This window comes from Harpia harpyja, chromosome 12, assembly GCF_026419915.1.
Source record: "Harpia harpyja isolate bHarHar1 chromosome 12, bHarHar1 primary haplotype, whole genome shotgun sequence".
NCBI classification, from domain to species: Eukaryota; Metazoa; Chordata; class Aves; order Accipitriformes; family Accipitridae; genus Harpia; species Harpia harpyja.
In genome coordinates, this window is record NC_068951.1 from 45,217,684 (window position 1) to 45,239,034 (window position 21,351).

Below are 21,351 nucleotides of genomic sequence, written 5' to 3' on the forward strand. Positions count from 1 at the left end.
TGTTTAGTGATGGCTAAGTAGGGACTGTCCCCAGCTATGTACCTGCACAGGATCCAAGGCAAGAAACTGTATTTGAAGCGGAGAGCTCTAAAAGACACAGGAAGAAGAAAAAAAACCCAAACCAACCACCCCCCCCCCCCCCCAAAAAAAAAGAAAAGAGTAATACATGGTGTCCAGTAGCTTCTCGGGGGCGGGGGGAGGCCATTCTAGTTATTTTTGCCTTCTCTTTGTACAACAGTAGATGGAGCTCTCCTTTCACCAGCTTCAGGAGTCCATGAATGCCTGCAGTATCACAAATTCGAGCACTGTAATTATTCTGTCAGCACCTGCTAGGGCTGCTACATGTGACATAGCTGTGGTGGTTACAAAGGAGGGATCTCGGGCTCCACGGCTGCCTGCCTGACATCATTCAGCAGCATGAAATTCTCTGAAACTTCTAAATTACAAAAATTTTTGATTAACCACAGTATTGCCTTTCCTTCCAGTTAAGCATTGTGTAATATTCTTCCTTTCTTTTGTACATTGTTACCAGGATTACATGGAATTCAGCAGTTTGGGAAATGAGAAAGCATGTTTTATTTCTCTTGCAAAATAAGGAATGACATATTTTGCTTGCCACATTTAGAGAGAATGTATATAAAAATTGTATCATATCCACGAGCACTGAAAACTACATTATCCAGAGGATTTTACAGGAACTAAAGGTCAAGGGATCTGCAGCCAGTTTCTCAACTACTGCTTGCAGATCGAACACCTGCAATCTGTATGTAACAGTAGGACAGAGGAGCAGGGATGAGGGGGAAACACTGGCATTTACTTGCATCTCTGCAAACTGGCAAAAGTGATAAATGCATTATGTTGATTCCCCCCCCCACCCCGCATCTTCATGCGCTACTGCAAATGACTTCAGTAAGGCCCTGCACAGACACAGGCAGCCTTCCTAGTGTCATGCACCACAGGACCAGAAATACCGGCTGCAGTTTCCTCAAGACATGTCAGCCAGATCTTCAACAACAGCTGACAAATTCAATATTTCAGAGAAGTGAGAGCAAAATTAGGCTGCTCTCTCTTGTTTTTTTTTTTTTTGGGGGGGGGGGGGGGTGGTTGGCTTGATAATGCACCATGCACCATCCTGTTACATTCTGCTGCACATTCAAGTGCAGGCTTGACTTTAAACAAGAGCAATCATATGCTACTGACTGCCGAGGAAGGCTATCTTCAAAGCCAGTGTACAACTTGTTATTCTCTGGAATCATGTACTGCTATATAAGTAATATATAAAATGTTACTTTTTTTAGATTCTTTGAAGAAAGATTTTATGTTATGAAAGCAGGAAGACTGAGAATATTGTAGAGTTACATGAGATGCTGGAGATGATATTTGCCAGCAAGGTAATTCAATATACATCTATTCTGGCATTCAATAATTAAAGGGAGGCCCCCAGCAGTGAATTGCTGGGTGATTATCTCACAGCAGCAGCTATCCTCAGCCACCAGAGAAGTGCCAGCACCTGCAGACAGGCACTGGCAACTGCGCACCACATCTTCACAGTCAGGCTCTGAAACGCAAGCGGGCAGTACTTTTAGCAGAACTGATTTTTCATTTCTCTGAACAGAAGTTAACAGAAAAGGGAGATTAGACACCCATCTCTGAAGATGGTGGTTTTCTACTGATTAGCCTAGTAGTGACTGACTTTCTGGATTTAAGACCTTATCCTGCCTCTGATTCTGCATAGATATAATGGTCTGTTCAGACAGGATCCGTACTTCAGCCCTAACAGAGCAAAAATCTAGGCAAGGACTTTGGCATTTGGTCTTTAATGACTAGAAGCCAACAGCTGACAAATTAAATACTTCAGAGAAGTGAAAATTAAACAGTCCTGCAGTCACGAGTGTTGGCATATGGAAAGCTGCCACTGAGCTAATAATAGAAGTGTCTACCGCAGCAGAGAGGGAGGTCCCAGCGTCCTAGAGCAAGCCATACATCTGGGCACTGGGAAGACAGCCATTAGGCAATGTATGTTTAAGTAGCACATACTTGCTACCTTCCTGCCAGCTATTCATCTTTTGCAACCACAGGCCGAAGGCAGCAGTCCACAAGCAATAATGCGGCACTAGGGACAAAAATCAGATTGGGCTCTGTCCACCAGGCTCCCATTTTAGCAGGTAAGTTTCCTGTAGCCACAGGAATGCAGGAGGGTCCTTCACCAGCACACTGCCTGGTTGGGTACAACTACTTTACTTAATTCACCAAGAAAATGAACAAATGGTTCATTTGTCACACACTTGCATGTGCATATTCTGGACACCAGCCACTTTCTCTGGTTACTTCAGGTATCTATGAAGAACATAAAACCGCCTGGGGACAGTCTTCCTTGCTCACTCCAGACTGACCACTGCATAATTTTCTTGCATGCAGTGGAACCACGCTACTGAGAAACAGGAGGAGAACCAGGGTCATTACGCAGAAGATGAACAAAGCATGCAGATATTACTCACAACCAGACATGGAAAATGATTTACGGAGAGGTGGTTATGAAGCTAATCAGTAGTGCTTGCATAAGGTATTCACCCATTAATGAATGACAGAGGAAAGCGAATCAGGACAGTGGAACTGCAGACAGACCGCAGCCAGGCTACTTACCTTCAGTTGTCTACAAAAAACACGCAGGCAGAGATGGGAAGACCAAAGTATGTGATGTGCTACAGTAGCCAGCAGCAAGATCATGTATATATTCTACTGCCCTAGGAGGAAAGCACACTCACATGAAACACGCATCACCCACACATGCATAGCACTCTTGGAGATGACAGACAAGGTTGATTCACAGCACTCCTCCTAAACAGTGTCCTACACTCCGTAATGCAGATAGCTGACAAGAGATAATGGGCACTAAAGAGCAGAAGTGAGATAAAGCACTAAAGAGAAGAGGGAGATAAAGTGCTGAAGAGGAGATATGCATGAGTGCATGCACACACAAGAGGAACAAGCTCTAATATAAAGTACAGGCAGGCTCTGCTAGCTTCAGCACTGAATCACTGCTGCTTTTCCTGAAGTATCTGGCCCACGTGCTTTAGGAGACTTCCAAGAGGTACCAAGCTGTAGAAAGCTTTCGGCTGCATCACTACTAAGCAAGCTGGATAATAAGGGGCAAACGGCGTGGAGACAGAGCAACTCTACTGATGTTAAGGTCCCATCAGTCTTGGGAAGAGCAGCTCCTGGTGGCTGAGCGTGGCAGCAAGAAGCTTCTGCTCCCGAGAAAGCAAAAGGAAAGGAAACTCCAAGAAGTCAGAGCTGTTCAGATCAGAAGCCAAGAGACTGTCTGACAGTTCTGTGTCTTCTAGCTGCTTCCAGCAAATATAGCTGCTGTCTTCCACATGTGTAAGGCCTCCACAAGCAGAATTTAGTTGACAATTTAATCCTTACAGAGATTTCACCTATCAGTACTAACTGCATCATCTATCAGTAGAATAAGGCTTTTATATCATGTCTGATTGGGAACAAGAGCTTCAAAAAAGCTCAGAGCTGCATCAGGTGAGTTTATCACTAGTCTTTTGCTAACATCCCTTTGAGCTTGCCAGAGCAGGAGGTTTGACTCCTGCAGAACTGACTACAGGAGACACACCTGGCATAGATTTCTTCAGGGCTGGCCAGGTTCCTTAACCCATGAGGAGGAAGGGATGGCTCCTTCTCCTTGCTTGATGTATGGGCTACTGCGGCCAGGCCTGTCACCAGCCAGGAATGACAGGGAATGCTTCTGAAGGCCTGCTCTTTCCTCAGCACAGCATGCTGACCACGGCCACAGAAAGATTTTTGGCACCAAGAATGGTGCCCTGGCCTTCTCTATGTTCTGCCCCCACATTTCCCTTCGCTTTGGTCCCTTTACACCCTCCTCTCCTGCCCCTGCTTTGGCTTGAGCAGTGTGCGGTACAGCAAAACATGAAGAGCAGGAGACAGGCAGAGGGAGTACCAGGCAGGCTCATGCCCTCTTACTGCCTTCATGCCACTCCTGGCAGGTGACACTTGACCATGCATGGCAATGGTGTTGATACCACACAGGGCAGCAGCTCATAAGTTAAAATAGCAGCAACACTGACAGTACTCACAGGTCTCAGAAAAGAAAGGTGATGTGGAATTGGCTTGTTCATCTTTTCCATGACAGGAAACATTTCAACCCCCGTTACCAGCACAAACATTGTCTGCTTCAATCATTCTTTGCAACTCTCGATACTCTGCATCAGGACCACACAAGTAAGGAAAAGCACAGTATTCCTTTTGCTTTCTATGGACAGAGCTCAAAATGCAATAAAACCCAACCTCTCTGTGTTGTTCTTTGCATGCTCCAAGGCGTTCAGCTGCTCACCATTTATCGTGTTACAGCCTATGGATGTACCAACCTTCTAAGTAAAGCAAGCTGGTCACCCAGCAGTCAGCTGCTGCAGTGACTGCAGGACAGGCAGTCTGTCCGGGGGCCAGAAGCTCATGGGCCAGCACAGGCTGCCAGTGACAGTGCCAAGAGGAGCTGTCAGCCAGCCTGCCTCAGTGAAACAAAAATCTTCCGTTTTCTATCCAAATCCATTAACAGCAGAGTAAAGAGGCAAGAAGGAGGAACGGTAACCAGCTCTCACAAGTACATATACAGCACTGCCTTAAGCTACCATTTTTCAATTACTTTTCTGCTTTATGGCCCTTAGCAAAAGAGGAAAAATGGAGGCGAGATGCAGAAAGCAATCAGTTTCTCTTTCAGCTTCTAATACATTCACACCAAACCAGAGCTTGGATCAGGGAGACCCCCAGGAAGTATGGGAAAACATGTTCAAAGCTTTGTGAAAAATTGTTTTTACAGGACACAGGTCATTTTGGAAATTAAGAACAAGGGGCACTAAAGAGTAACAACTTTTTGAAAGTTACCCTCATCAAAAAATTCCTATGGCATTTCAGACACCCAAAATAAAAGTTTATGACTTCATAATGTTAATCAGGAATACCTTAAAGAAGCCTTACTGGAAGTCACAAGTGAATCCTAAGGACTTTGATCTAAGCTGGAATCTGGCTGTTTCAAATCTTACTGCAGAAAGGTTCACAGTCCTGAAAACAACAGAAAGGACACAGTGATGAAGTACATGTAAGAATAAGATCCATCGGGGGGGGTGGGGAGGTAGGGAGCAGGGAGTGGAAAATCTGATTTAATAAAACCAGGACGGGATATGATGTTAGCCTTGTCTTAAGTGGTTCTGAGCTGCAAAGTCCGTCTGCTTTTTCCTCTGAGGCGGGCTGCCCACACTGCACTTTGGCCTGCCCTGAAGCACTGTTGACCACAGACCCTGAGAGGGAAGCAAGGTGGACTTCCCCAGTGCTGCCCGAAATCCCCCGCCCGCCGCCTCCCACGAGCCGTGGAGCGCACACGACAGCAGCGCCGCTCTCCTCACCCTTCTAAATTCTCTTGGGGAAAAAATAAAATAAATCAACCAATCAATCTTCTGACCCCGAGTTACACCAGACTCCCAAAGGCCACCACGCTGACCCCAGAGGCCAGGTCTGCGCAGCAGCCTGCCAGCGCCCTGAGGGCCAGGCCGCAGGCCCGCTCCCTTCCCCGCGCCTGACCCAGCACAGCACTGCCCGGCTGGCACAGGGAGCGCAGCCCGGCCCCCAGCCTGCACAGAGCCTTCTGCCCGCTCCGTCCCCAAGACTGGGGCCGCGGCTGGGCATACCTGCAGCCCTTTGCCCTGGTGCCAGTTCTGCACGGCCATTGAGACAGGGACCCTTGGGGAGATGGCTCCCCACCATCGTGCTTGGCTGAGCCCGATCCCCCAGCAGCATGAGACCATCCCCAGTGCACGCTCCCAGGTGTCCACTCCATGGGCTCGGTTACAAGGAACAAACGCGAACAAGGGGCCTGCCGTGGCAGCGGGGCCATCGCACCAGCCTCAGCTCCCGGAGGGGTCCAACGTTCTGGACTGAGACAGGCCTGGGAGAAAGCAGGGCAGCTTGGATGAACAGGAGGAGGGTCTCGCCTCCAACACGTCCTGCGCCACCGCTGCAGCACTTGTCTCCATGACGTGCCCAGAGGCATCACAGGCCATGTCGAGGGAAGGCCGCTGGTGTGCTCGGGCCACCTCCCCCAGGTGCAGCCCACAGCTCTCAGTGGCTCCGCAGCAGATCCCAGCGTGGCACAGAGGCAAAACAGCCTCTTGGCTCGCTGCAGGCTTGCCGCATTTGGAGATGCCTGCGTGCACCGCAAGCCAGAGGGGAGGGTAGAGAGGCTCCAGACGTACCAGCCACTGGCCCCAAGGCCAGGGACTCAAGTGCAGATGGCTGGGACATGCTTGGACCAGTCCATGCGGGCACCCTCTCACCAGGGGACACCACACGGCCCCCACGCTACCAGGCCAACACACGCTGACGTACCCTGTGCCCAAGGCAAGGGAATGACTTCCCAAAGCCCATGCAGGCACCAAGAAATGCGTAGAGCGGTCCAGGACTGTGCAAAAACACAGCGAGCCAAGCTGGCCAAGCTCTCCAAAGCCTGTGCCCAGCTTCGGGGTTCTGCAGCAACCCAACGGGCCCTGGTGTCAGCTCCTCGCCTTCCCAGGCCTTCCAGGGGAAGGCCAGGAGGGGACAGACAGCTGAGACAGAGAGCATGTTGCCAGCACCATGACCCACACATGCAGATCTCCTCTAGAGATCTCTCCCTCCAGCCATACTGCCTGTTACCACAGGCGAGAGCCAGCAGGACCCCAGTGGTGCGAGCACAGTCAGTGGCCTGCTCATCTCCCCCACAGCTGAGCGGGTCATGCTCCAGCTTAAAAGTCTGTGTTAAGGACTGAAATATTCCATTTTTTCTGGGTGCGTGATGCACACTCAGTCCTGGATGCTATTGGAAATACTAAGGAGGCAACAGCAAAGGCCATTTCCCTCCCCACAAAGGGCTTGAACTTGCTTTTTTGCCTTAGCTTTTGGTTCATTCATGTATACTCTAAATTTAGACAGTGAATTAGCTAGATTTTTTTAATGACTGAATTATTTGTATTTCTCATTAAAAGCTGCCTCAATCAGCATTGTCTTTAGTGACATGGCTTTGGGGGTTTTACATACCTGTGTTTGGCTGAATTGCTATAGTTTGCCTCTCTACTGCAAGTGAGGGTTTGCCAGGGGAAAACAGCATTTGCAGTAACAAGCTGTGCTTAAGCCCCAACAGCACGAACTATAGTTTACTGTAACATACCAGCTATTCCAGATTTCTTTCTAACCTACATTATATACAGCATGGAGGTTTTAGCAGCTGTTAATTTTACTTCATGCAGAATGTGATTTTCTTTCACGCATCAAGCATCAGCTTGCACAATAACCCAGCAGTCCCATAACTGGGCTCCTGATCTTAGAGGTTAAAGTGAGGTCTCCAACCCCGGTCCCAGGGTGTCACAAGTATCAGATATTTATGTGTATGAACGTGGTGCACAATCACCCCAAAGCTCGTATATGCCTGTGCAGCTTGATAAAAACTTGGCCATCAAACATGAAAGCAGGAGAATATATAGGCAGAAATCTAATTTCAAATCACAGTAAATGCGTGTTCGTTTTACAGATACTAGTTATCTGCGTGGGCCTTGAAAAAACACTTGTACAGAATAAAGCAGCAAAGAGGTCCCACGGTTTTCCTTACCACCCAAAGACAGCATCAAGCAGCAGCTTTGGTGATTTACTTTCCCGAGTTTTAGATTATTATGTAAGGAGATGAGAGACAACCACAACAGATAACTCACTGCCTGCCTCTCCTCCTCTCTGTACTCTGGCCCTCTCTCAACTGAGCGGTTCCTTTTTCTTTTCTCCTGACTTCATGTTACTGCCAGTCCTGGTTTTTCTCCCAGATGGCAAACATTCATCTCCTGGCTGCATTCACTTGCAAGAAGAAACAAGCCTTCTCCCTTGTTCTGCACAGTATTAAAATGAATAACATGAGACCAAACTTCACTCTTAACCGTAACTGCGTCTAATCCACTAAAAAGCTGAGGGACCAAGCTTGCAGGACAAGCTACTCTCAGAAGTCTCAGTCCTGTGGGTGAAATGCAGAGCACCAGTTTTAACAGTATTTTACATGGTAGACAGAGGCCGCTCATTCAGTGTACTAGAGGTAGATGAACACAGAACCAGCATTAGCAGCTGATCACTTCCACGATGGGAGAGATTTATCCTGTAGCACTAGATATTAAAGTCTTTACATAGTGTGCCACTTGCTCAATAAAACTGAGATCAGAACCAAGATCAGAAGACAGTGGCACACATGTAGAGTTGATAAAGAAAACCCAATAAAAAGACAGAGATACAAAGACATCTTAAGCTCCCATCACAAGAACTAGACCAAGGACGGAGGCTAGGAAGTACTCTGTTCAGTGTACGTGCCCAGTCATCACTACGCTCCTCCCTTTGAGGGGTTCTCACCTGGGTAAGCAACACCCACCTGAGTGAAAGTTGGGAGCTCTCTTGTAAGAGGCAATGGCAAAAGCCAGCAAAAGAGCACGCAAGTCTAAAGCCATGAGTCTAAAGTTATTTGAAGACACAAGCATATACAGAAGAAGCCTCTGGTTTAAAACATGGGTTATAAAAGCCAAACAGTTGTGCCCAGTACTGTGATCAAATGCCATCCTTATTCCATCAGAGTTTAAAATAGGTTGAGTAACAAGGCAAACAACTGTAAAAATACCAAGCTGCTGCCAACACACAGCAGGCAGCGGCATTGCAATGTTTCACTTCACTTCCAACGACTGCAGTGTTGGTAGAAGGAAAGTCTCCGATATGATTCAGAAACACACTGAGCTGCCAGACAAGGACTTCATTGGTAAACTACATGCTGCAAAAAGATCCACAGACCACAATGTTAAACCAACCCGGCCCCAGCGTTACATGCAGTGCACGCATGCACAGCGTGGCTAGCTTCGAGAGCACCTTTAGCTGCCAGTACACAGGCAGGAGTCCCCTTATTTCATTTACTCAATCTGCAAGGCAAAAACTGGGTACAAGTTCACAATCCATGATCTTCCTAGCTCCTCTGAACTCCCTCTGTCAAGTCCAGGTAGTTCTCCTATTTTAGCTATTGACTGCACAGGCTTTGTTAGTGCTGTAGGCTGAGGCTTTGTAATAAGCCCCGGGAGTTCGGTACATTCTGTTCAGAGTGCCAAAGGCACTGAATAACCACTTACATTTACATTTGCCTAAACATAGCCTAAACATACTGCAAGCAAATAGCAGGAATAGGTTTAGCATTCAAGAGCACAATTAAAAGCAAAAAACATCCATCAATAATTTGGTATTTTTCCAGAACGACCAGAAAAAGCCAATATGAATCAGAATCATTGGAATGGTATTTTTGTACTGCAGCAAAAAACAAAGAATATAAAGTTTGAGGTGTTTGCCAAGAACTTTAGAACCTATTTTTAACCAGTCAGTACGTTTTATGACCTTATCTGTAGATAAGATAAACTGCTAAATACTGTTTCTGGGGTTTAGACTTGTTGCTACAGACATATGCAATCTCTGTTGCTGCCTGAGCCTGACTGCTTTTCTCTGCAGCAGCAGAGAGATTGCAGAGCGGTAGCCAGCCTTACAGCAGAACTGCTGCATTATGAATCAGATCATGCTCACCAGCAAAAGGCAGGCTGTAGTGTTTAGGGTGGGCTACAGAGAGCCAAGAGACTTGGGGTGCTATTCTTGGCGTCACCAATGATTCACAGCATGACCTTGTGAAAGTGACTTAATCATTGCATACATCAGTTTCTCAGCCTCTTCATGTTAAACATCAGTAGTACTGCAAAACACCCCAGAGGCTGCTCGCTTTAAGAAGAAAGGAAGAAAAAGAATTGGACTATCTGAAAAAGAAAGGAAATAGTGTGGTGCATCTGGGTGCAGTCACATTTCTGATTTCAAAGGCAGTTTGGACTGTGTTTGGAACAAAGGCTCTAACCCAAGTAATAAAAGAGAAATTAAGTATTAAAAAAGGAACAGCATCCCCTTACAATTATTTTGTCCCTCTGGGTGTTTGATGAGGCAGACATTACTATAATTGAACACCTGTGAGGTGTCTGGATGCTGAGGAAGTAGATGCCTTTGATATACCTGACTAGATTCATCCTCACAGCATCCCTGTGTGAGGGAAGTAGGACGCCAAGTGCTATTTGGTATGGAGATGGTTATAGAAGAATACTCACATAGTTAAAGATAGCCCATGTCGCTGGATCTGGTGATATATGCCAGCGATTTTTTAAAGAAGCTCCGCCTGGTAACAGCACAGGATACAACCTACCAGTGGCGGAGTGAAATTCCCACTCACAACTGATGTCACACCACGCCCCAGGCAGCAGCTCAGGGAGCGCACCGGTGCTGACACAGCCCTTGCCAACAGGCATATCAGCCAGCCCGTGGCACGGTATGATGTCAGCTGAAGTGTCTCATCAACAGGAGTTTCACTGAAACTGGGTTTCAGCCATGCCAGACAGCACGTCATTTGATCCAGCATGCCCTGTATCGGCCTGCAATAACCTGTGCTATAGACACACAACAGCTTCTGGAAGGAAGCTCCAGATGTGTGTTGAAACCTGAAATGTCCTTAGTTCACGCAAGTCTTCAGTGGATAACTGCAGCAGAGGTTTCCTTAACACAGCTGCAGGAGCAGAGGGGTCTGCTACAATGGCCAAGCCTCTTCCATCCCAAACACCAGCAACAGGGACCTACAGTCCCACTCATTCCCAGTTTCTGTCCAGTTGCACAGGATAGCTTTTGCTGCTGCCCAAAGCCAAAATCCAGCTCTGTGTGACCTCAGGGAGCCATCAGTTCTGCTGGTGCACCACAGCAGGATTTCATTCCTCCATAACAGAAGGCTCTGATGTGTGCAGCTTACTCCAAAACATCCATGCTTCAGTATCAGAATACACCACAGACCAAATCTGGAAACTGTTTGTTTGCTGTGCCCCCCCGCCCAGGGCTGACTCAGGTGAGAAACATCCACTCTTCTCTCCTAGACACACCATGTGCTCTGCTGGCCACTGTCCACCCACATGCCAGACCCTGGGACTCAGACAGAAAGGTGGAGAAGGCAGACAGGAGAAGAGGAGATGATTAGAAGACAAACTGGTAAGTAAAAAATAGAATTGGAACATAAAAGAATGTAGAAAATGGCAGGAAACACAAGTATAAAACCTCTGTTAAACTAGAGGTTGCACCGAACTGTGAAAGGACTACTAGATAGTCTGTGGAAGAAGGAGAAAGTTAAAAGAAAAAGGCTACATACACCATGAGCATCAGAAACCTTCATGTTTACTCTCTTGAGACTTCCACAGCAGCAAATACAAGCAGCAAAGGCCCAGAAATCACCAGAAGAAAATTCTGCTGCAGCTGGGGTAGGCAAGGCAGGGAGGCAGCACCGAGCCCAGGAAAAGGCTCTGCATCAGCATCCCTCAAAGCGCACCAGGCTCTGTGGGAATACTCTGTCTGAAATGCAAGCCTCAGCCTTCACTGCAAGAAATGAGAGTCTCCACAGAGGAGAAACAAGAGTCTTAATCTGCTGTGTTCTGGGGGTTTTGGTTCTTTTTTGACTACATTCATGAATACATTGTCATCAGATACGTATGTCTGTGCCAAAGCCCTTTTCCAAAATACTGGCAGCAGAAAACACGACCACTGTCTGATTACCACATATGATTTCAAAGCTCAGACAGATCCTAGATTGCATCCTGCAGACTGGATTCACAGCTCCACCTCAACATGCCACCTCATGGTTTATTGGGACGAGCCATCTCCTCTTTCAGCACACCACACAATCTCACACTTACTGTTTTCACTCCTTTACTTCTAGGTTAGCTGTACCTTTGCTGAACAGAAATACTGTGATTCCCAAGAAAGGAACTGTGACAAATCACTTCAGACAGTGACAGCAGCTCTGTGACTGCTAATACACAGTACAAGTGAGGCTTCCGGACAGGGACTGTCACTCCCATTTTTAAGACAGGAAAATGAGCCCCTCCTGAAGGCAAGGATGCAAATTGGCACTAAGTGACCAGCAGATCAGCTGTTTTTGAATGCTAATAATCACTTGTGTTTGCTCTGCCTTTACCACGTTAAACCCATGGGAACACAAGAGCACAAGCCATTGACTTTCTCCCCCTCTCTGTTCTGTAACAGTCACGGGTCTTCTCACCTCACCCCTTGCTTAGTCACCAAACACCCTTTTATTGGACATCCTCTCTGACAAATCAATTACATGCTTAATTCAGATAAACTCAGGACAATTACTGTACCTACACCCAGCTTGAAGTCCTCTGCTACTTCTCCAGAGGGCTTTGTGTGCTTCCTACACTGTTTTTTCCCCCGAACTGTATCAGTAGAGCAAACAGAAAACAGCATGCCTGATCAAAGCATCGTTCCAGTGGAGCAGCAATCATGAGTTACAACAGTCCCATCACCACAGTATTTCTTCATTGCCAAAAAACCCGTTTATAAAGTCCCAGAGCTGCACAGATTACACAAAACCTAATGTAAAGAAAACCACTTGTGCCACTGGACTGGTGCACCTGATGGCATCCCCATTCCTGGCAGAGGTCAGGGACACATCAGTGTGGGTCTTGGAGCCAGCCTGCCTGAAGAAGTCAGCGTGGAGTCAGCTACAGCATGAACCTACAGCAGAGAAATTCCTCGCACAGATATCCTCAGCGTGCACTGGGTGCAAGGCAGCTTACCCCACTGTCAGACACTGTCCACATGAAAACTTAGGATAGCTTGTGAGCTCCATGTTCATGTTCTGGCATCCTGCACATGAAGTTCTCAGTGTGGAGATAGTCTGAGGATCCTGGCTGTGCTTGCAGAGCTGGCAGAAAGAGATTAGAAAAAAGAGCACCCCAAAACAAACCAAAAAACACACCATAAGTAAACTCCATCCCCCTAACCCTGCTAAGCCTTTCTGCTGTCCCCAAATTCATGCCTCACAATGCAACATGGCCTCCACACAGCTGAACTAGCTCCTGTCTTCCTGCACTCTTCTCCAGTTGCCTGCCCCACCACTGTGCTAACACGGACATGGCAGTCATCAAGTCATCAAAAGGTAATACATCTGGGACTCCACCAGGCCCTCGTAACAAAATGACTTCCCAGAATAGAGCTATGCTTGCTAAAGCCTTGTCAAGATCAATGAGCAAGGGAGAGATTGAGACAAGAACTCAAACCCTTCTGATTTACACTACCTAATTCTGGCCACCACACACAAACCCCATCTTAGTTTTGCTACTTATCCCATTTAGAGAAGCCTCCTTGACAAGCACACATTGTGGTTCTTCCAAACCCATAGTGACCTCAGCTGTTTGCGAGACAGGAGTTCTCTACCTACAGATGGCTCAAATGTATTCCAACCTCTCCACTGCAGCCAGAAGCAGGAATTTTTTCCTAGGATTTCCTAAATCTTTTAATCTTCTACCTCTGAAATCTGTAATTCTACTTTTTAAAGTCCATATTCATGAAGGGAGATTGAAGTGGCCAAAATGCTGGTACCAGGGAGAAAAGAAATCCTATTTTTCGTTCTTCAGCTGCAGTTCATGACATCTCATTTCACAGTCACCAGCCAGGAAAAGGCTTACATAAGAGTTAATACAGAGAGTGAAGTGACTTACGGAGCATTTCACTAAAAGAAAAAACACACTACAAAACACTGAGAAGGAACTGTATTTGTGTACATGCTCTTGCTGGGGAACAGAGTAGCAGTCAGGACTGGTGTGATCTCCAGATTTGGCAATATTAAACATCACTTAATACCAGAGAGACTTGGACATACCAGAGAGTCCAATGAAGGACCATGAGGATGATGAAGGGATAGAAGCACATGACATACAGGGAGAGGCTGAGAAAGCTGGGAGCATGCAGGCTTGAGAAGAGAAGACTTGGGGGGGATTTTATCAATGTGTAAGCACTGATGGGGGGAGTAAACAGGACAGAGCCAGACTCTTCTCAGTGGTGTCCAGTGACAGAACAACAGGTGACAGGCACAAACTCAAATACAGGAAAATCTGTTCAGGCACAAGAGAAAATTTTTTTCCTGTGAGGCTGGTCAAACACTGGGGTAGGTTACCAGGGAGCCTGTGCAGTCTCCATGCTCAGGAGATATTCAACACATCTGACAGCACTCTGCACAACCTGCTCTTGTTGCCCCTGCTTTGAAGAGAAGAGTTGGACTAGATGATCTCCAGAGGTCCCTTACAACCTCAGCTGTCCTTCAATTCTGTGAGAAACAGGAAGAATGTGATTTGTTTAGTCTAGAAAGAGAAAGCTGAGGGTGGGCATAACAGATCCTTTTGAAGACAGCAATCCCTGCTGCTTCTTCCCAATACCGATTAAGTAGTAACAGGCGAGTTTGGGGGAAAGAAGATGTAGGCTGAGCTTCTACAGGTAGGGGTATCCAAGTGCTGGAACAGACCATGGAATGCCATCAGCAGCAGATTTAAAGAGGAAAATGGGTGAACAGCCATCAGGATGGCCTGGGTATTACTAATCTTGCTTCAGAGGGAAGTTGACTTCCTATCATATTTCAGTCATTTAAAAAAAGACATCTACCCCCAGCCCCCCCAATCTTCTGCTCCCCCACAACCCCAGACTGCTGTGCTCTAACTTTTTTGTATCTGTAGCATGTGAAAAGCTCTGAAATGGCTTTGTAAAGGCTCAGAAGAACAATGCATCTTTTTAGAAAGACTATTCCAGTTGCATTGGTAGATTTCATTATTTCAGAGCTAGAAAAGCTGATTAAAAAAAAAAAAGTGAAATTCACAACCTTCTGAAAGCTGGAAACTCACATTTTCCCTATTTATACTCTACAGTCAATGAAGACACAACTTAATCCAGTCTATGAATTCCTCAAAAACTTCTTGGGAGTTTTCAAAAATTCATTTTCAGTTCATTTAGTTAAAACTAGAATCTACAGAAGCATCACTTTGTTATATGCTGTTCAAATATGCGTGGTTTATTATAACCTGAGGTAAGCTGTGGTCATCCAAATCATACCTACTAGCTTCTCACTCTTCAGCACTTAGGATAGTACCTTCCTGTCTGGTTCCACAAAACTGTGCAGATCACTGAACAGAAGCAACAAACCCTCCCATTTGCCACATGTTTCTGCAAATCAGCCTGTGGGAAGGCTGGCTGCAACAATACTCCTTCTGCATTTGAGCAATACTCGGCCAATAGTCACCAGACCTGGATCACAGGTAGGGGCTGGAGGACAAGCACAGATGTTGCTCACTAGCTTGCCCTCTTCTCTCCAGTCAGCTGGAGAGATCCTACCTGGCATAAACAGGTTGTGGCATAACGTGTATACGGTTAAGGAAAAGAGAGTCACGGTGAAGCTCTAGTGCATGCTGCCAGATATGCCACCTAAGTAAACGGTAAGCTCTGCCTCCTCTGTCAAGCTCAGACCACTGCCACCTGCGATTTAAGCCCAGCCCTAGATAGCACTATCAGTGAAACAAGTCTCTGCTGCAACCATAGCAGGAATCACAGAAAGAGCATAGAAATATTTCCCCAATCTTGTAAGTAAAACACTGTCAGGCTTAAAGGCTGCAGTGGCAAACACAGGATAAACATCTAGTAACATGTACCAACAGCCAGTTCACTGACATCTGACATGTCACCACTGTTGATGCCATTACTGCAGGCTCCCGCACACCTGGTCATTAAGAGCACAAAGGCTTACTTTCATAATTTCCATAGTGTAACAGAAATGCATTACTGTTAGGTACCGTCACTTTCTCATTTCATTTGAGAGACCAAGCAGAAATGTTCTGACCCCAAAGATTTGTTTCTTGGCCTCAGTTTCATACAGTAAAAGAAGTGAAAGCAATGTTACTGAAAACCTTAGGTGCAAGCAATTTCTTTTTTGAAGCAAGAGTTTGGGCCCCATTCTCTGCTGAACTAGAGCTCCTCTACTTCTCCTCAGATTTCAGTCCCTGCTTCAATCCTTCCTGCTGCCTCAGGATGAGAAAAGACTACAAAGCTTCCCTAAGTAATCAGCTGAGGATTCCTTTGTAGATGAGGCCACCAGCAGTGTCTAGTCACTCTCTGCTCTCCTCTTGGCATACAGAAAGCTCAGGAAAGTGCTGACCATGAACACATCCAGAACCCTGCTGCTCCACAGAGCTGTCAGTCCATGCTGACACACAGGAAAGCTCAGCTCAGCCAGGAGCAGACAGTGGCTTCAGTAAAGTTGCCTCTACCATTTGGATGATAGAGCAGAGAATGGGTGGCTTTAGCCTAGACATCTTCAGGGAGTCCTTGCTCAGGTGGAGCCACCACAGCAAGAAGCTGGCAGTGGGCAGGAAGAAAGATCTGTGGACCCTGGTTCTCAAAGGAGGAAGAGGTACACAGACAGATGGAGAGCTGCGGGAGCCAGAAGGTGTAGTCATTCTGTCTTATCATCAGCAGGCCATAAGCCAAAATGACAATGCTCCTTAAAATGACAGAAAATAAAAATATCCATTAAACTGGGTAACTGGGGAGGAGAATGCCACCATGACCCCGTTCCTGCCAGCAAACTAGCTGGCTTGAGTCTTTCAGCATGTACAAAGTGCACTGGTCCTTAGCAGCAAAAAACATCACAACATTTCTTTTGCCATCCCCTGGGGAAAAAAAAAAAAAAAAAAAAAAAATCTCTATTCTGTAGGAAGGTTTTGCAGTCTTAAAGAAAGGTCAACGGAAGGGACAGGTAAGAAAAGAAATCTGATCTCAAGACTCTGATGAATTTAACTTGCTAGTATAAATGTGCATACTCCACATCTAAGAAGAAATCAAATACCCTAAAAACACCCCAAATGCAGCCTGAGAACAAAATTGTTGCCTAGCCAAATACTAACTTCATTCTAACTAATGCCTGCATTTTTCAGTTGCATTGCAAGTGGTGAATTTGCTTTCAAAAGCTTAGAGCTTTCAAACTCTGAAGTACACTAGCAAAAAATAGTCAGTTTAATTATCTAGAAGCCAAAGCTAGATAAGTAGGTGGTGCAAAGGGACCACCTACTTGAAGCCCTTCCCCGACACACACTATTCACAGGACACACCTTTGTGTGCTTTTTAATGTTTTTTAAGTGTTCCTTTTTAGTCTACTCCTGTCTTAACAAATTTATCTTCAATATTGGAAGTGGTGTTTCTGATAACACCATTTCTACTGTTGTACTGAAGCCATAGAGAAATTCAGACTAACATTGTCTTGAATGTATTACAAACACTCAGCCTCACCTTGTCCTTTAGAAGGCACCTGACAAGCAACATTAACATTGCTATATGCTCCATCACCTCTGTTTTTCAAGAAAGCTGGAATGCTCCATGCACAGTATGGGATGCAATAGGGCAGCAGTCACTGGGGAAGGAGATTAAATTAATATGCAAGCTTGTGTCTGGCTAGCTGGTTGGAGATCCATTCGTGCAAGGTTTTTTTAAAAACAGCAGATATACCCATGGCTACAAATACAAAACCAGCTTTTGCAGGTGGCAGCTTTCAGGGAACTGGCAACAAGACACAGCCTGTTTCAGTGGCTGACACCTGCTTGTAAATGACTGAAAGGCATGGCCAGATGATATAGCTATTGCAAGAGGAGACTGATCACCCCGGCCTAGTTCTCAGTCAGCAAGCAAACAGACAATGCACAAACATCTTCTCCCACACCTGCTTGCATTTGTCTTCTGCCTCCTGCTTTGCATTTGTCCGGCATCCATTCCAACAGGCCTGGTCTTTGGGGGAGATCCCACAGCCTCCAGAAACACAGATAACCACCAAAGATCACCACCGTCAGTCTCACTGGCAGGTTGAACATCAGGGCAGCCAGCTGACAAAGTCAGCAGGAGTCTTATTTACTTCCTTGAACTGGGCTTGAAATGGGCAAAGAGCGTACACACGGGGACCTCACAGGTCCTGCCAGCAGGACCATGACTCCCGCTGGGTTGGCGCGGGGCAACAGCAGCATGTCGGGAGCAAGGGGTTTTTGGAAAGCCCTGCGTCAACGCAGCAGCACAATAAAGTCTGCTCCACCTAGCAGCAGAGTGGAGCCAAACCTCATACCTAACAGGTGCTTGCTTTCCATTTATACTAAGGTCTTGGGCAATGAAGAGTAAGAAGCCTCAAACAGGCATAATATGACTTCCCTTTACACTACAAACTTTAATCCTGGTGTGACTTCCTATAAGGCAATAAAAAGTCTGCTACTGTCGTCTTTTTTTGTTGTTGCTTATATGCCATCATAAATGTGGAAACCACAGAATTATTCATAATATTGTTAGTATTTTTTCAACCAAATCAACTTTTTAAGCAGAGCGCGACTCACATACAAAGCAAACATTCCCCCCCCCCCACAGTGAATAATGTATTGGATTTCTTTGCCATTGTAAGATCCTTTACTTTCACCCAGCAGACCAGTAAATTGGGTTTGAAACCCCTCAGAGGTAGAAAATAAACAGATGAAGCTAACTAAAAACAAGGTATCTTTTTCCGTTTAAAAGCTATGTTGTTTCCACCAACGCGGCTAACAATTGCTATCCTGTCTGTAAGCAAGAACTATCCTCAAGTCTCACCAAGAGCAGCATGGTGAACCAGGATGTTTCTTGGTTGTGCAAACTGACTCATACTTGAGAGTGATCAGAGATCTTTAATGCCTGTTTCATAGTAGAAATACAGCAAGTCCTCACCAGGCTTCATTTCATGTTATGGCCCAAAATCCACACTTAACATTAGCAGGTGAAACTTGTGCCAGCCTGGGAGGAACACTACAATCGCGCAGCTGAGCCCCAGGGCTTGTCTCACTGCTTCCATCCACCTCCCTCTGCCAGTGCAGCACCAACAGTGAAGCAGGACAGCACCCCTTCTGAGGCAGAATAGCAGCACTGGGGCTTTCCACATCCTGAGAGGTTAAACAACACTACGTAGGTTGGTGTAACATGTACTTATTCACTTCTGTTACAACCCATGTTGTCTGAAGACCCAAGTTGTTGCTGAGATGCAGGTTCAAATGAACTCAAAGCAAAAATAAGTTAAAAAATAAAAATCAGTCACTGCTTTACAATTCAAATTCATGTGAAGAAACCAACCTGTGAATGCAAAATTAGATCAGCCCAGATTCACAACCAGATTTTGTATATAAACAGATCGAGCTTGTTCAATCTTGGATTTGTCCCATTTTCAGTATTTTTCTAGTTTTGCCATGTTCTTCCTAAACTGTGGACCCAGGAGTACAATATTTAGCTGCATTACAATCACACGTGTACTGTGGCATTCGCCTTGTATTTTCTGTTATCTCTCCCTGTACGTACCGGGATACATACTTGCAGATACAGCATTTGGAATAACTCTACCTACTGTCAAGGCTTCACATCACAACTGCTTCCAGGAGTTCATAGCATTGCCAGACTACAACTGTTCTACCTGTATTTTCCATGCCAAAAGCCTGTCTCAGATTGAAGTCTTCAGATTTGCAAAAACCAAATCAGGTGTTTTCAAGAACAAGAAGGAACAATATAGTACTTCAGGCATAAAAACGTTAACAACTGCAACCTCAGAGGAGGGTTTGACAGGCAGGCAAGAGAGGAACTAGTAGGCCACAGATAAACAAAACAGAGAAAGCAAGTACTGTTTAACTACTGTACTGCATACACAATGCAACTTCTTCCCCAAGGAATTATGTCAAAACAAGGTTAAATATTTCACTGGGACTAATACTTTAATTTATTTTTATAAATCAATCTGCATAATGTAAGCTGGCATCCTTCACGTTTCAATTTTGCTTACAGTAATAAAACTAACTCTGCAAATCATCCCCAGCTAGATGTTATTTTTATATCTAAGAGCACCAAGTGATAGAAGCTTGGCAGGACAGATCTAAGAGGGAGAAAAATTGTTCTACTTCCCAAACATACCAGAACACGACCATGCTCCATAGCCTGATTTTAAAGCAGTAGGATGAAAATGACTCAGCCTACGTTAAAATTAGAGGTATGACAAAATCGAGACTGCAAGATAAGTACTGAATTAAATGCATTTTCACTTGAGCTAAAGTAGCTTTTTTGTTAATGCCTGGTAAAGGAAATACTGGATAGCTAGCAACTTTAAAAGTCTGTAAAATAGTCAAACCTACAAGGTGTTTTAAGGACCTGTGAGTGCCACCTGCCATCATCGCCAGTGCAGGAAAGCCAGAGGCGACAGAGCACGGGAACCGTACAGGGCAGGGACAGTGCCGTGGGTCTCGCTCCCTGCAACGCGGCAGTCAGGCACCCCCAGCCTCGAGCTGCTGGCATGGGAGGACGAGGCGAGGACAGGGCAAAAGGGGACAGTAGTTGCACCATGCCACACGCATGCCTGTCGGCAGCAGCGTCCCAGCAGAAAGGGTTCCTGCCAAAAGCCTCTACAGCCACCTTTGGCTCCTCCAGCCCCCCATTTACCAGGATCCTCATGGTGGTTTCCCCAAGTCCACCTCTTCCCCCCAGTGCAGCAGGGAGATGCTGCAGGCAGGCGAGCGCTCACCTCCCCGCTCCCTGCAGCACTCCAGCAACAACCTGAAACATGTGGTACCACCACTCACCAACAAAAGCTTTTCTCAAATCAAATACTGACACAACTTACACAGCTGTAAGTCATTTAGCTCAGAGTAACCCTGACAAGTTTTTCTGTATCTTCTGTTGCTTCTCTTTGTGCTCAGAGACAGAAGCACAGTGTTTCTGGAGCCTTTTGTAATGAACACTTACTCAACTGCGCCCCATATACATATACATTTTTTAATATATATAAAAATATAAATGCCTCCAACATTTTGAATGCTAGATCAAAAAACTGTTAACTGGAAGAGTTCACTAGGCCAAATGACCAAACCGAGACATTCCCATTCCTATTCCCCTCCTTCCCGATACACTACTCACAGCCAGGAGGAATGTGTCACAGCTCGGTGTTTCTGCCTGCTGCTTCCCCAGGCTTCTCCTTTCTCTGACAGGAAATCCTCCAGCTGGCCCTGTTTTGTTCTGTAGTGCATTTTAAATTCAGCTTCTTTGCATCAATTGAATTCAGGTGCATGCAGGCGTTTGGTACCTGCACGTGGGTGTTGCTCCCGGTGAGATTTCCTTACTTTCTTCATTGCCTAGGCTTCCATCTAACAAATCCCTAACGAGCAAATTAGAAGCAAAAAAAGAAAAGAGTAATTCTTTCAATTATTTTCTGTCTTACTGCAATATATACACACACACATTCTTTAAAGAAATGTGAGAAACCAACTGCCACCAAAGGATTCTGCATCTCCCAACATGGATTAACTAAGTCCTGCCTAAGTTCGTGTTGAATGGTTTGCACAAATAACT

The 21,351-nt window shown here is 45.9% G+C and overlaps 1 protein-coding gene across 12 annotated transcripts in view; it reads right to left on the reverse strand.

Annotated features, from left to right (window-relative positions):
• LOC128148692 (uncharacterized) overlaps nt 1–21,351 on the reverse strand; it is a 100,323-nt gene that overhangs the window by 55,622 nt on the left and 23,350 nt on the right. For 5 of the 12 annotated variants that reach the window (XR_008237372.1, XR_008237367.1, XR_008237370.1 and 2 more), the window contains 2 exons: nt 20,920–21,157; nt 4,989–5,088 (listed from right to left, as the gene is read on the reverse strand). Coding sequence is in view for 3 of the 12 variants with exons in the window: in XM_052802768.1 (XP_052658728.1) it covers nt 4,107–4,169 (63 nt within the window). In the remaining 9 variants the exon portion in view is untranslated. Of the gene's footprint in view, nt 1–4,106; nt 4,174–4,988; nt 5,089–20,919; nt 21,158–21,351 lie in introns of those variants that run through there. The other 7 variants (XM_052802768.1, XM_052802769.1, XM_052802767.1 and 4 more) reach the window with 5 other exon arrangements.